General features: G+C 38.4%; 1 protein-coding gene and 1 pseudogene across 3 annotated transcripts; one reads left to right on the top strand and one right to left on the bottom strand.

Moving 5' to 3' along the window:
• Positions 1 to 2,722, bottom strand: part of LOC107754783 (ankyrin repeat and SOCS box protein 16-like) — a 7,055-nt pseudogene extending 4,333 nt beyond the window's left edge.
• Positions 2,723 to 3,092: 370 nt separating this feature from the next.
• On the top strand, positions 3,093 to 12,235 carry LOC107754751 (uncharacterized). Of its 3 annotated transcripts, none has more exons than XM_016571343.1 (6): positions 3,093 to 3,363; positions 3,647 to 3,855; positions 6,993 to 7,099; positions 7,231 to 10,038; positions 10,182 to 10,399; positions 11,454 to 12,235. In XM_016571343.1, exons 2-6 carry the CDS (start codon positions 3,669 to 3,671, stop codon positions 11,554 to 11,556), a joined length of 3,423 nt encoding a protein of 1,140 aa, XP_016426829.1. In that variant the 5' UTR covers positions 3,093 to 3,363; positions 3,647 to 3,668; the 3' UTR covers positions 11,557 to 12,235. The 3 variants fall into 3 exon arrangements, with proteins under 3 accessions (XP_016426829.1, XP_016426811.1, XP_016426820.1); XM_016571325.1 differs by having other exon boundaries at positions 3,094 to 3,531; XM_016571334.1 differs by lacking the exon at positions 3,093 to 3,363 and having other exon boundaries at positions 3,551 to 3,855.
• Positions 12,236 to 13,316: the final 1,081 nt, after the last annotated feature.

The following is a 13,316-nucleotide window of genomic DNA, read 5'->3' as shown; positions in this document are numbered from 1 at the left end:
AAAAAAAAAAAAAAAAAAGATAACTGTACATTTCATTTCAACATGGTGTGACGTTATGTAGTATGAATCACCTTTTGTTGTATGGAAAAAAAAAACTCTGAACTCATGCCAATATCTCTTTTAGTGTTTCACAAATGAAAGACAATAATACAGGTCAAAGTGATGTGAGGGTGAGTAAATGATGACATTTTTATTTTTTGTTAAACTAAAAAGTTTGGGATTGTGAGATGTCTTATGCCTACAAAGGCTGCATTTATTTGATCATAAATACAATTAACAGTAATATTGTGAATATATATTTTAATATAATTTAAAATGTAACTTATTCCTGTGATGTCTAAGCTGAATTTTCAGCATCATTACACCAGTCTCACATGAACCTTCAGAAATCATTCTAATTCGCTGATTTGGTGCTCAAGAAACATTTCTTATTAAGGTAAACTAAGTTTAAACTAGGCGTATGAATGCTGAAAACAGCTGAGCTGTTTTTTGTTTTTTTTTTAAATAGAAAGCTCTAAAGAACAACATTTATTTGAAATGGAAACATTCTGTTACATTATAAACAGGGTTTTATAATCAATAAAAATTAAAACCATTTAAAAAACTGTTGTTTCTTGAAATAAAATAAACCTTAACTGAAATTAAATATATTTTTTAAAAACCTTCAGTAACACTTAATGGCTTTAATGCATTATAAAGGGTTAGAGTGTATAATGCATTATAATTATTCATAATGTGCGTTGTAATACATTATATTATTGTAAATAATTATAACCAAATTTAAAATGCATAGTGTAACAATGAATTGATAAGTGTTTTAATGTATTAACTGTGGATACAATTATTCATGAGATTGTACAATGCATTATAAGGTGCATTACAAGGCATAATTATTGCATTAAAACCACTTTTATAATGCATTATACATACTTTAAGTAAACTTTTCACCTAGTTGCCAAGGCAACATTTTAGTTAAATTTGATGTACTAAAATAACTCAAACTGAAATAAAAATTAACTTAATAATAAAATATATAGATACAATAAAAAAATTGTCTGAATGGCAAAAACAAAATTACTGAAACTTTAACTAAAATTACACTTAAAAAAAAACGAAAACTAAAATAACACATATTATAAATGTCTTTACTGTCACTTCTGAACAATTTAATGCATATTTGCTAAATAAAAGTATCTTTCTAAAAAAAAAAAAATCTTACTGACCCCTAACCTACTTTGAAAGATTTTGACTTTACTTGTGAGACATTTGGACCATGTTCTTTAGTTATTAATTTTGTTTGTTTGTTTTATTCATTACATTTGACATTTTGTTCCCTCTGACTGTGTGGAGGCCAACTCACTGATATGTTTCTGCTGCATTACAGAGGTGCAACGGGGCATTGCCGTCTACAGCAAGCAGGTCTGGATCAGCCCCGTGGTCTAGGAGCAGGCGCACACAGATGTGATGGCCTCCAGAACAGGCATCATGTAAAGCTGTACGGCTGCCTGGGTTTGCATCCACCTCTGCTCCCCTAAACAGCAGCTCCTCGACACAGCCGGAGTGCCCCTGCTGGCAGCCAGACGCAGTGCAGACGTCTGCTTTACCTTTGAGGTTAGAGTCCACATTCCTGCAAAAGAATGAGAGGAGAGAATTCACCCAAATACACCTAAACGCATATGTTTGTTTGTGTGTGTGGTGGTGTGTCCTACCCATTTCCGTGGCCCTCACCATCTCCTCATGTACGGTCTCCATCAGTGCATTCACCATGCCTGGGTCTTTGAGGACGGCATACACTCTCTTCATATCTCCACACATAAAGATGTTATGGATGGCTGGGTCTCTGCACCGTATTTGGGGTGGTGGAGCACGTACTGTCTGGATCCTCTCGTTTCCATGTCGGAGTCTGGGGGCGGCAGGTAACGGACGTCTTGTCATAGCCCTCCTGTGTGCCAGTGCCCGCCTGGCGTCCTCCCAGTCATGCAGCTCCTGCTCCAGCCTTAAGGAGCGCAGAGAGGCAGAAGTGAAGGCAAAGGTGTCCCGGGACATCCCAACAAGAGCTTTTGTATTTAGAAGTGTACTAGAGTTGTACGCCTAGAACAAAAGGTATTGGCACAAAAATTGTGGCCTTGTGCTGTAGGAGTGTTAGTAAAGCAGCATTGCTCAATAGGCATAACCTTTTCCAATCAGCCATAGGAACACAGTTGAGTAAGTAAAACTCCTACCCAGCAAGTTTTGCTTCCGAGTTTAAGGAACAGACTAATAAATCAACATTAATAGCATGCAATAATAACACTGAGAACAGTGTATATGCTCTAAAGATAAGGTCTTCCTACCTTGAACGCTCTTCAAGTTTCTCCTTTTCTGGCTATACTTCAATAATCAAGATAAACTTGCTTAAAACATTTGTTTGGTATTTATAACAGGCAATGCTCGAAAACGACCGCATGTCCCTTCGAGAACGAAGCTGCCTGTCACAAGATATTGTTGACCTGACACATGTTGGAGCTCTGAGTATTAATAGACTAGAATGTGAGCAAATATGTTCCTGCACTAGCACGATATCGCCTGTAGATGGCGCGTCAAATTTTCGTTTTGCCATATCACTTGTCCTGTGTAAAATTCAAAACAAAACATTACTTACTGGCCAGATGTCATGGTTCTTGAAAATTCAGTACTCAATCACTGCAAACTATTTTATGCATCCACCAGAATAATACTTATTATTATAACTGTATTAAATTTGTTATATCTGTATAAAATTATTTCAGTTATGTTTTTCAGTTTTTTTTTTACAAACGCTGTGGTGCCTTGACATGCTAATTGTACCTTTTGTTTTGTAAGGTTTATATATTCATAAGAAACTATTGAACTTCTAAAAGTAGTAGCATGAATAATATCTCAGGATGTGCAAAAACTTAATTTTACTTTATTATTTTATGAAAAAGACTTTGTATGTTGCTGACCCATTTTCTTGTTTTATCGACCCATAAACGCTTTTTTGTAAGGCTGAGGGTTTTTAAAGGGCAAAATAAGACATGACATGGGACATAAATAATTTATAAAAATAGATTAGAAAATAAATAATAGGAAAAAATAATACAATAAATAATAAATAACGAACACATTAGGCGCACGACTTTTACTCATGATTTCCCAGTTTGCATGCAGCTCAAGTCATGAAAACTTGGAAAGTGGCTCAGTCTAACAATCTCTCATCGTCTGCGTTCGTACTTTCACTTTTATTTCTCATGTAGCCTAAACGACGCCAGGCACGAAATAACGAAATTAATATTTAAGAAAACAGGGAAATCCTCTATTTTAAAGGGGAACAGAGCGACGAAGTGTTGATATCGATACACACAGGTGAAAAAAATACATTACATAATCATCTTAAAAAACGACAGCGTAACGGAGTCTCTTCTCACGAACTCTGTTGTTAGTTACACTTCCTGTGTGCTCGAGCTCCGTACACAAACGGTCGGTGGACAGGACAACGACTTTTACGTCCTTTTGGTTATTATAATGAGGAAGGTAGTAACTGACCAAGCTGGAAAAGACATTTCGATATTTATCTGCTCAAATGGCTTGTTTGGTGACGCATTAATAATTATACCGCCCTTCTCCACTTGTGTTTACTCAAAATCAGTGTTTATAGGTGGCAGCCCTGAATGATGGCAGAGGAAGGCCGTACGGTGTGCGTTCACGGTTTGCCAACAGACGTGGATCACGAACGGCTCCGGGACAAACTACTGATTCACTTCCTACGCCAGAGGAACGGAGGAGGAGAGGTCACGTCCGTCACTATCATCGCGCGGACACCTCCGCGTGCCCTCGTCACATTTGAGGAGAGCACAGGTATGTACATGACTGATGACTGCTGTTAAACATCAGAGTAAATGCTGTCAATAGATGAATACATGGATATTGGTGAAATAGCTAAGGAAAAGTGGGGTAAACTGTGCCACTTTACAACCTAAGTTGTCCACTAAATATTAACACAAATAGTTGTTTTTGCAAAACAAATGTAATTTAAAGTTGAACGTTCAACAAGTTAAATATTTTCATTTCACTATTCCATCTCTTTTATTTATTTATTTGTCTGTTTGTTTGTTTGAACCATAACTTGAAATTGTAGGGGAAAATTTTCTTCAGGTATTGAACTGAACAGCTGATTTATTTAAGCAATAGAATAGTCCACATCATACAGGGTTGCTACGTCATAAAAATATTAAAGGGGTCATCGGATGCCCATTTTCCACAAGTTGATATGATTATTTAGGGTCTTAAAGGGGGGGTACAATGCTGTTTCATGCATTGAGTTGTTTACACTGTTAAAGAGTTGGATTCTCATGCTAAGCATGGACAAAGTTTCAAAAAACAATTTGGACGTATGACAGAGTATTTCTGTGCCAAAAATCTTACTTCCGGGTTCGTACAAGTTTTGGAGAGTTTTTTTCGATCGTGGCTCTTCATGACGTAGACGAGGGTGGAACTCCTTATATGGGCATTTCTCCCGGAAGAGCGCGCCCGCGCACGCATCGACCAGCGCGAGAGCGAGATCGCGCCCATCAACAGCACTTCATCCGGCGGCAGCGCTACACGGGACTTGCTCGGGAAGAATGTCGCCAAAGAATTGTGTTTTTGGTTGTAAGGGAAAGATAACTTTGTTCAGCTTCCTAAAGAACCCAGCGGCACATAGTTTGATACTGAAAGATGGAGCGGTCCCAGCTATAAAAGATCCCGGTCATGATTCAGAACTGCAGACGGTAAGTGAAACGGCATCAAATGTCTGTTTTGTTGGCATTCGGTGGCCCCAAATGCTCGTCACTCTTTAGCTCCGCCCACGGTGCGCCTCCAGAAGCTCGGCTGTTTCCGGAGAGAATCGTAAAGCTGTATCTTTCTTTTATAAATATGATAAAACTAAAGACTTTTTGGAGATATGAAGGATACAGTACTACTCTATAGGTACTCAAGATTAACATGAGATTGGGTAAAACTGTGTGTGTTATGCCCCCTTTAAAGAAAAGTCTACAACATACTTTGGTTAAAATTTCTCAATGGTAGTGTAAGGCCCCGATCACACCGAACGCGTTTTTTAGGTCTGAAAACGCGAGGGGTATCGCACTGCCTTTTTTTTGGTGACTTTTAAAAAAAAAAAGTGCAGTGCGCTGTGTTTTTTATGTTGCTTGGCAACCACCAAATCAGCTGTCGCGTTTTTGTTCGGTGTGATCGGGGCCTAAAACAACACCCTTTTTACCCTGTCAAAAACAGCTCTGTTCACAACGACCGTTTCGGTGCATGTCTCCTTTAAATGCTAATGAGCTCTGCTCGCCCCACCCCTCTCTTCCGTGGGGTGACGAGCCATTCTCTGAGGCTGTTAACTTTAGCCGCATTTAGCCACAGAACTTGCTAATTAGAGCATTATTAGGAAAGGTGATTTGCAAAAATTCATAAAAAAAAAACCTTATACTCACTTCTTCTGGAGGTGAAGCTGGATCACGAATGATTCGCGCGAACATAAATGCATTTAGGTAGATCGGGGGGGGTGCATTCCCTTCAAAAACAAACGTAATCCTCTGCGTCTTCAGCGGCTCAGATGTCGGGAGTAAATGACGACTGCTATGTTCATTATTACATCCAATAATAAAACACCTCAATCGCTTAGGAGCCATTCTTGTCTACAACTGCTCCGGCGTCGAAACAATGGCGAACTGTTGACAGCTCACTTAGGGTGGGTCTGTGATAAAATGGCACTGTCACCCAACAATCGTGGGAGCGGCTTGTGCAGAACTACGTCAGTCTGCCAAGAATCTGTGAACGGCTTGATTTGAGAAAGGGGTTATGATTTATGATCCACTGGGTGTATTTTTATCATCATGGTGGTTGTGTACATGCACTGCCAAGACACATTTTAGTGTCCATTCACCATGTAAAAGTGAATTTTGCATCCAATGACCCCTCTAAGGGTTGTATCTAGCCTACATTACCTTAATTTACATGCATAAATTAAGAATTTATGGCTATTCATAAGCAAAACAATTTACATGGTTTTATCCATCTTTTTCTTCAACACGGAAGCGAGTATGTGCGAGAATTCCAGTTCATCAACTGCTATAGGAAAATAACGAGAAGAATAACAACGTGCAGTAAACGGTAAAACTTTTTGCTCTACAAACCAGTGTGTTCATAATTAAGATAATACATCACAATAATATGGTAAGACACACCAATTTTCAATATCGAGCAGAAAAGCAAGCTGTTTTGTACAGCTAAAAATAGCTGGACGCGCATAAGACCGGAAGCTAGACCCATAGAATTTACAAATGGGCGTGTCCGCTCTTACAGGAAGAAAAAGGTGAATACACTGAAAATGTACAACATTTTATGAGACTGTATATATTTTAGTAACTGTATATGTTTGCATTGCTATTTACTTTGGTATTTTTACTTTTTAGCATAAAATGTTGACCAAACTTACCCCACTTTTTATATTTCTGGTGCATACATTGAATTTCAATGCATGTAAATGTGAATGTCATTGCCAAGTAGCTGGTAGTTGGAAAAAATCCAAAATGCACTGATTGGCAGCCAAACGGCTGGCATATACTTAATGAAATCACTGGCTCTTGCAAGCCGATTAGTCTGCCTAGGCAACATTTTAGTTGTGTAGTCAGTTTGCTGATAAAGTGTATGTGTGGGGGGTGGCCAGATTGTGCCACCCCGTGTATTCTTTATGTCCTGTCAAGCCTGATTAAAAGTGAGTGAGTTTTCACTGTGCTTGTGTGGGTGTCTTGCAGCAGAGTCAGATAAGTGAGAATCAGTGTCTTTGGTGAGACAGAGAGAAAACGACAATTGATACTTTTATTAATCAGACATTATGAAAAATTAACTTACATCTGTGTGTGCAAACATCTTATTTGTTAGTGTGTAAACTGCTGAGCAAGTCTTTGCCTCTCAAAGGAGATTGATCCTCTCTTTCTGGTTTTATTTAGTGGTCCAGAGCGTACTTCGTCATCATCCTCACATTTTACTGCTAGATGGCATAAAATATGAACTCGCCCTGAGTCTACCAAGACAAGAGTCCCAGAGTCTAAATAAGGTTTGCTGACCATATAAGCATTGCATTTGACAGCTTTTTAAAAAAATACAAATTCCATTTCCCAATCGTATCTAGTCTAGTATTCATTTTGTTTTGACAGTCACAAAGTTGATGTTTTTGCACTCCTTTAGGTGATCCTCGATATGACTGCGACTATAGATTGCAGTCAGCTTCCTCGCGGTGCAGAGACTCTGAATGTACTGCGCAGTGAGTTTCCTGGTCTACGTATGCAACGTGGCTTATTGCAGGACACGTGCACCTTGCAAGGCAACTACTCTGATTTTCAAGGCGCCTTTCCTTATATGCAGACGTTATTTAATAATCACCTTTCAAAAGCCGAATATCCTAATTTTAGTGGAGACAGAGGTCAAAGTCTTGAGAAGAGGGAAGACCTCGCAAGTGTAAAGAAATGGGCCAGCTTTGCATCCCAGTCTTCAGGAGATGTCAGCTCTATATCCATGGCAGGTTTAGGACATGTGCACTACGGACGGCAAGACAGCAATGAAGCCCTCACTGAACGCATTACTCGGACTAAGAAAAGCAAAATGGAGGAGGGGGCAGAGTGCAGGATAGATGAAGCTAATTTGGAGGATCTTTCGATCATCATGGAAGCTGATGTGTTTGCGTACCTGCAAAGCATTAAAGAGTACAAGCAAATACTGCAACTTCATGGAGTGCAAGTGGTTCACCTTACATCCGAGGGGGTCACCACCCTGTACCTACAGTCAGAGGTCCCAACTGGGTTAGGGGTTAAACAGAACATGCGTCAAGCCCATAAGGAGCTCAAGCAGCTTTATCAACAGTTAGAGGGTTGTCTGAGAAAAGACCAGATTGAAAAGGGTGCTCTTTACATGCCAGACGGACTGAATTCCGCATTTAAAAAGGTGCAGTTAGTACTGCCTAATGTTCTGCTTAGCTATGACCAGGACAGCATTTATATAGTTGGAGAAAAAAGGGAGGTGTCTCAGGCCAAACAAATGCTACTGCTTGGGGGGGAGGAAGACGTGATGCGGAACTTGACGGAAATGCCAGCATCCTCTTCCAGTTCTCCATCAGCATCCCTTGAATCCTTAGAGAGAGAGCAACAGGTTAAGAGAAAAAGTGAAGTACACACTCCAGTGCCCCCTAAACTGATTGGCTCTCGTACTGAACGAAAAGGGGACGTTGGGAATACAAAAGAATACAAACTAGCGGCTCGGTTTAAAAGCTCTGGGCTAGGAGAGATGGGTGGAGACATAAAGAGTCTCACAACTAAAATGGACATGCTAATGCTAGACCCAACACCACCCATAAGGTCTTCACTTGGCACTGCAGGCGTACTCGGTAATGAACTGACAGGGGAAGGAACTGAAACATTCAGGATGACAAGTCCAAGCTGTACAGGAGAGGATGTCCTGTTTAAAAACCAAGACCCGCTATCTGGGAATACATTTGTTGGAACCACCTTCAACACATCCAAGGCCAAACCAGCTACTGCCGCTGGACTCACTTCAACATTGACCACAGGAGTCAAAGTTTCAGTGAACACAAGTGTGAATGCCCTATCAGCCAGTAATACTGAAGTGAAGACAGCTGCTCCCTCCTCAACATCACTGCCCACTTCCAAATCCCCCTTAAGGAGAGCCAATAGTTTCTCAGGTCGGCCACACCTAAAAGATCAGGTGAAAAATAACCAGATTACAGCTAAGCCAATGATTAGCACACATGCTTATCAAAGAGCAAGATCCAATAGCCTCAGTGGTGGAAAATCCAATGAAGATTCTCCGATTCCTACAGTGGAAGCAGAACTAACTGTGTCTTGTGTAATGTGGATGTACATGAAGGAGGCCTATGGCAACCAACTAGATGCCATGAAATCTGGCTTAGAAATGACTGAGAAACAAGCAGGCAAACGTGAGACGAGCGTGACGCTCAAGGGCACAGATTCATCGAAGGTTGGAGAAAGTCATCGACAGCTTCAGAATCTAGTGGCTATGGTAGCCAGCGACTTTTGCTTTCAGGAGTTGAGTTTGACAGAGCTTGGCCTGGTTGAAAAAGATAAACTGTTTGAAACCTGCTGTTTGAATGTGCGGTCACGTTTTCGCAAGGTCATCTTGCACAACACGAGGAACAGCATTTACTTGCTTGGCCCAAAATTGCTCTGCTCTCAAGCCAGTGATATATTTAAGGACATATATCCTGGGCAGAAGTCTCCTTCCTTACCACAGATGAAGACCTTGCAGGAGGGTGTAGATCAAGGAGCAGCCATGTCTTCTTTGAGCATACGGTCAACAAAAGCTGATCACTCTAAGTCTGATCAAAGTCTGAAGGAGTTTCCTTTTCAGGATACAAGTCAAGTGGCTCAGTCTAATAGCAGCCGCAAGAGTGAAGGACAATCAACCAAACCGAAATCGGCTACATTGGAAAGGTTGGAAAACCCTAGATCTACCAAGGATGAATTAAGCAAGACAAACTCACAAAGCCAATTTACTTATGCCAGAGAAGACGCAAGACAAAAAAATGATGGGCCAACTTCTTTACCACTTGAAGCATACAAAAAACAAGATACCTCAATGACCTTGAAACAGACCAACCTGCTGTCATATATTGTTTCAGAACAATGCTTGTGTGGAGCAAATAATGCAAATGTGAAACGGACCACCTGCGGTATCATCCTTTGCTCTGACTGCCTACAACTGCATAAATACTGCCGAGTGTGTGGAAAAGAAGAGATGATCTCTGAGAAGAAGGTACTGGGGGATCCGGTTCAAAGTTGTAGCTCAAAAGATACACAACAGGAACATCAGCCTCAAGAGCAGCATTCACGACAAGAGGACAGCAAAGAACATAAGGGCATCCAAGGCACTATGACATGTGTGGAGTTGACTTTGAGTCTTCCAGGCTATAACAAATACACAACGGTCAAGATCACATACTGCATACCTGATGGCATACAAGGGGTATTAGCTTTGTGTATTATATATTAGCTTATTAAGTAAAGCATTGTAGACATATAGCTTACAATTTTGCAAAATATATTATAATATCAGTTATATAATATAATATTACCTTTTAATTTCTGTGCCTTACGCATCTCTTCTAGGATAAGGATCCCTGTCCTGGGTCACCATTCGAGGGTGGTCAATTTGTGGCTTATCTGCCACTCAACCCAAAGGGACGGAGTTTATTGCCTTGCCTGGAAAAGGCATTTGATCAAGGCCTAACATTTACTGTTAGCTCAAGCAAGAAGGCTGGTGGTGATGCAAAAGTAACTTGGGGCAGGATCCCCCACAAGACCAGGGTGGATGGAGGAAAGAGTGGGTGAGTCCAGATGCTAAGCTGAACAAACACTAAGCTTGCAACGATAATTATACCATGACTGGTGGCATAGACATGTTGATGTGTGATTTCTATGATTTTAGAGAGTACTAATTATCTTATTACTTATGATTTCCTAATATAATTTTAGCAAGGATGTGTTGGTGCTTAACCACAGGGGTGTTTGCCCCAACTTACAGTGTCTACAAACTAGGATCTCTTTTGTAGTAGAGAGTAGCCATTTTTATTATTAGGTAACAATCTGTTACATGACTGTGTCAGGATATCCATGGCATGGTTAAAACATTAGCTGTCACAAGTTTGCAAAAGGGAATCAGAATTGTAATTTAAATTTGATGAGGAAGTTGAATTAACGAACATTTTAGCTGACCTTTAACTGACTATAATAAATATGTTTATTTTGTGCTAAGTATACTATAAATACATTAACATATTTATGTGCTTGATAAAAATACTTTGCAATTGTACTTTTAGTATACTAAACTGTTATACTTGGTGTCTGCTAAATTGGAACAACTAATTATGTACTTAATGCACTTTAATTGTGGTCCAACTCAAGATATACTGAAGTATATTTGATTGTACACTTTAAATATCTTGCATTTAAAGACTGCAGAGATCATACAGTCCTTATTAATAGTGATATTAAAACATGTTAGCCATAATATTAAGAAATTTGCATTGTGCAATAAAGAAATACTTCAAAATGTTCATTATAATTTTGTATCAGTGAGTCTTGAGAGATATGTCACTAAATAGGTTAATGGATTTGTAGTAAAGTTAGTATGATATACATGTATTTTAAATAAATGATGGCATAGGTTTTTTACTAGGGAAAACCTTGTAAGAAAGTTTTAATTTTTTAAAAAAAAACTGTAGGCCTGAAAGATAAATCAACATTTAGTATATTTATTATATTTAATAAGTGTGGACTGGGAGAATGAACGCTTAATTTATCAGAATGCATTAATTTGACATTTAAAATATCCAATTCAACTTTTTGTGTGAATGTGAAATATTTGTTTGTGTGCAACAGTGGATATCCAGACTCGACATACCTTACTCACTTGTGTGAGGCACTGGTGGCTCATGGGATTGAAGGAGTACCTGCAATTAGTCAAGATCAAGCCAAATCCTGACCGTGAGAATAACATTAAAACATAAAAACCACAAATAATTAGTAAACTCTGCATACTTCTTTTTATATATTTCCTTCCTAGAAATGTAAATCAAGTAACAATCAATGTAAATAATCTAAATATAATACTGATTGTAAAAGACTACTTAATCTTTTTATTTGAATGTTTATGCACTATTTCTGTTAACAGTTATTGTTGTTGTTTTTGTACTTTTATACTCATTTTAGAGTGCCATTTTCATTCTATAATCATGTTTTTAATCTGTATCAATGTATAGCACCAGTAATGCTCAACATAATGCTCTGTATATTCTGAATCAGTTGAGTATGCTTTTAATTGAACAATGATCTCGTTTTAGAGGTTGTGTTTGTTAGTCACTTTGTAATTAAATTCAACAGTCCAGCAAATCTCTGATCTGTCAAACTGTTTCACCTACTCAGGCTTTTATAAGTGGTATGAATATTGAATCTCTGTAAGGAAGGTGCATCATAATATGTAATAGATTTTGAATAAGCAGTAGGTGGCTTGCTAGATTTTTATTTGATAAAAAAAAATTATTTTTTAAACTCTTGTCTAATATTACCATCTTAATTTTTTTAATAACCCTGCTTAATGATATGGCTCATATGTCTGTAGGCTAAATAAAATTCATTCCAGTAAAATGAGTTTTTACTGTGCATTATACGTATACACATGAATCTTATCAATATTTTCCTTGTTCCTTCTTTCCACTGTACAAAAACAAGTACAGCAACATTCCTGTGCTTTTTCCTAATGTGTCAAAAGCAATCTCAGCAACAGGGTCATATTCGGCTTTTCCCTGTCTTTATTTTTTGAATCTGGCCTAACACAACAGAGGCTGGAGATTCTCTCAGTCATTAGCAGCTCAGCTCTGCAGACTGTCTGGACCTTCTCCAGGATGAACACTACTGTATGGCCTGCATCAGGCAGAACTGGGATCAACAAGAAGCGACAGGGTACAGCTGCCCTGAGTGCAGAAAGACCTGGGGCCTCATTTATAAAATGTTGTGTATAAACCGTCCTAAAATTGTTCTAAGATCATTTCTCAAAAGTGCGTAAGTGCGATAGCACTATAGTGTGCTCTTTTATATTTACCATATAAAAGAGCACACACCAATATCCGACTTTCTATGCTTGAGAATGACGAGCACAAAGAAAAAGAAAAAAAAAAAAAACTTTACTGAGTCTGAAATCGAGGTCCTGCTGGCAGAGGTAGAGGTTCGTGCGGGGACGCTTTTTATTTAGCCTAATAATGTGTAGTTATTCTGTGGACAAACAATGTGTGTGTGGTTATATTTTTTCTATTGACTTATCAAAATTACTACTAGAAACAACAGAAATAATAATAATAATAATAGTAGCCTAGTAGTAGTAATTATAAAACAATTAGGTTTCCAAAAGTAAGAATAAACTACGAATTCAAGTAAAATTTTCAGTCATCTTATAAAAAGTGAGCCATCATACTTTTAAAATCACTTGCTATGACAACTAATAAAAAGTTTAGTATCACGAAATTCTTGCAAAACTTAAAAAAAACATTGAAAGAAAAATTTGATGTTTCATATCATAAAATAAATTATTACACTATTATGGTCTCCGGTCTAAAAAAAAAAACCTGCATGTAACCGTTTACTAATGCAGCTCAAATGTGCCATTAATGTACTGACACAAAAATATATAGTGTATTTTATACAAATATAACTGATGTAAATGACAAAAACAAAGTTTAAGGCTGATGT

The sequence above is a fragment of the Sinocyclocheilus rhinocerous genome, unplaced genomic scaffold (assembly GCF_001515625.1).
Source record: "Sinocyclocheilus rhinocerous isolate Xijiao unplaced genomic scaffold, SAMN03320098_v1.1 scaffold1063, whole genome shotgun sequence".
In the NCBI taxonomy this organism is placed as follows: Eukaryota; Metazoa; Chordata; class Actinopteri; order Cypriniformes; family Cyprinidae; genus Sinocyclocheilus; species Sinocyclocheilus rhinocerous.
This window is presented reverse-complemented; position numbering and strand designations above follow the sequence as displayed.

What these genes read in the sequence shown, in the direction of transcription:
- LOC107754751 (XM_016571343.1), top strand. Translation starts at nt 3,669, where the DNA reads ATGATGGCAGAGGAAGGCCGTACGGTGTGCGTTCACGGTTTGCCAACA. An exon ending in CACATTTGAGGAGAGCACAG is followed by an intron (nt 3,856 to 6,992) that starts GTATGTACATGA and finishes GGTTTTATTTAG; the next exon opens with TGGTCCAGAGCGTACTTCGT. An exon ending in AGTCCCAGAGTCTAAATAAG is followed by an intron (nt 7,100 to 7,230) that starts GTTTGCTGACCA and finishes GCACTCCTTTAG; the next exon opens with GTGATCCTCGATATGACTGC.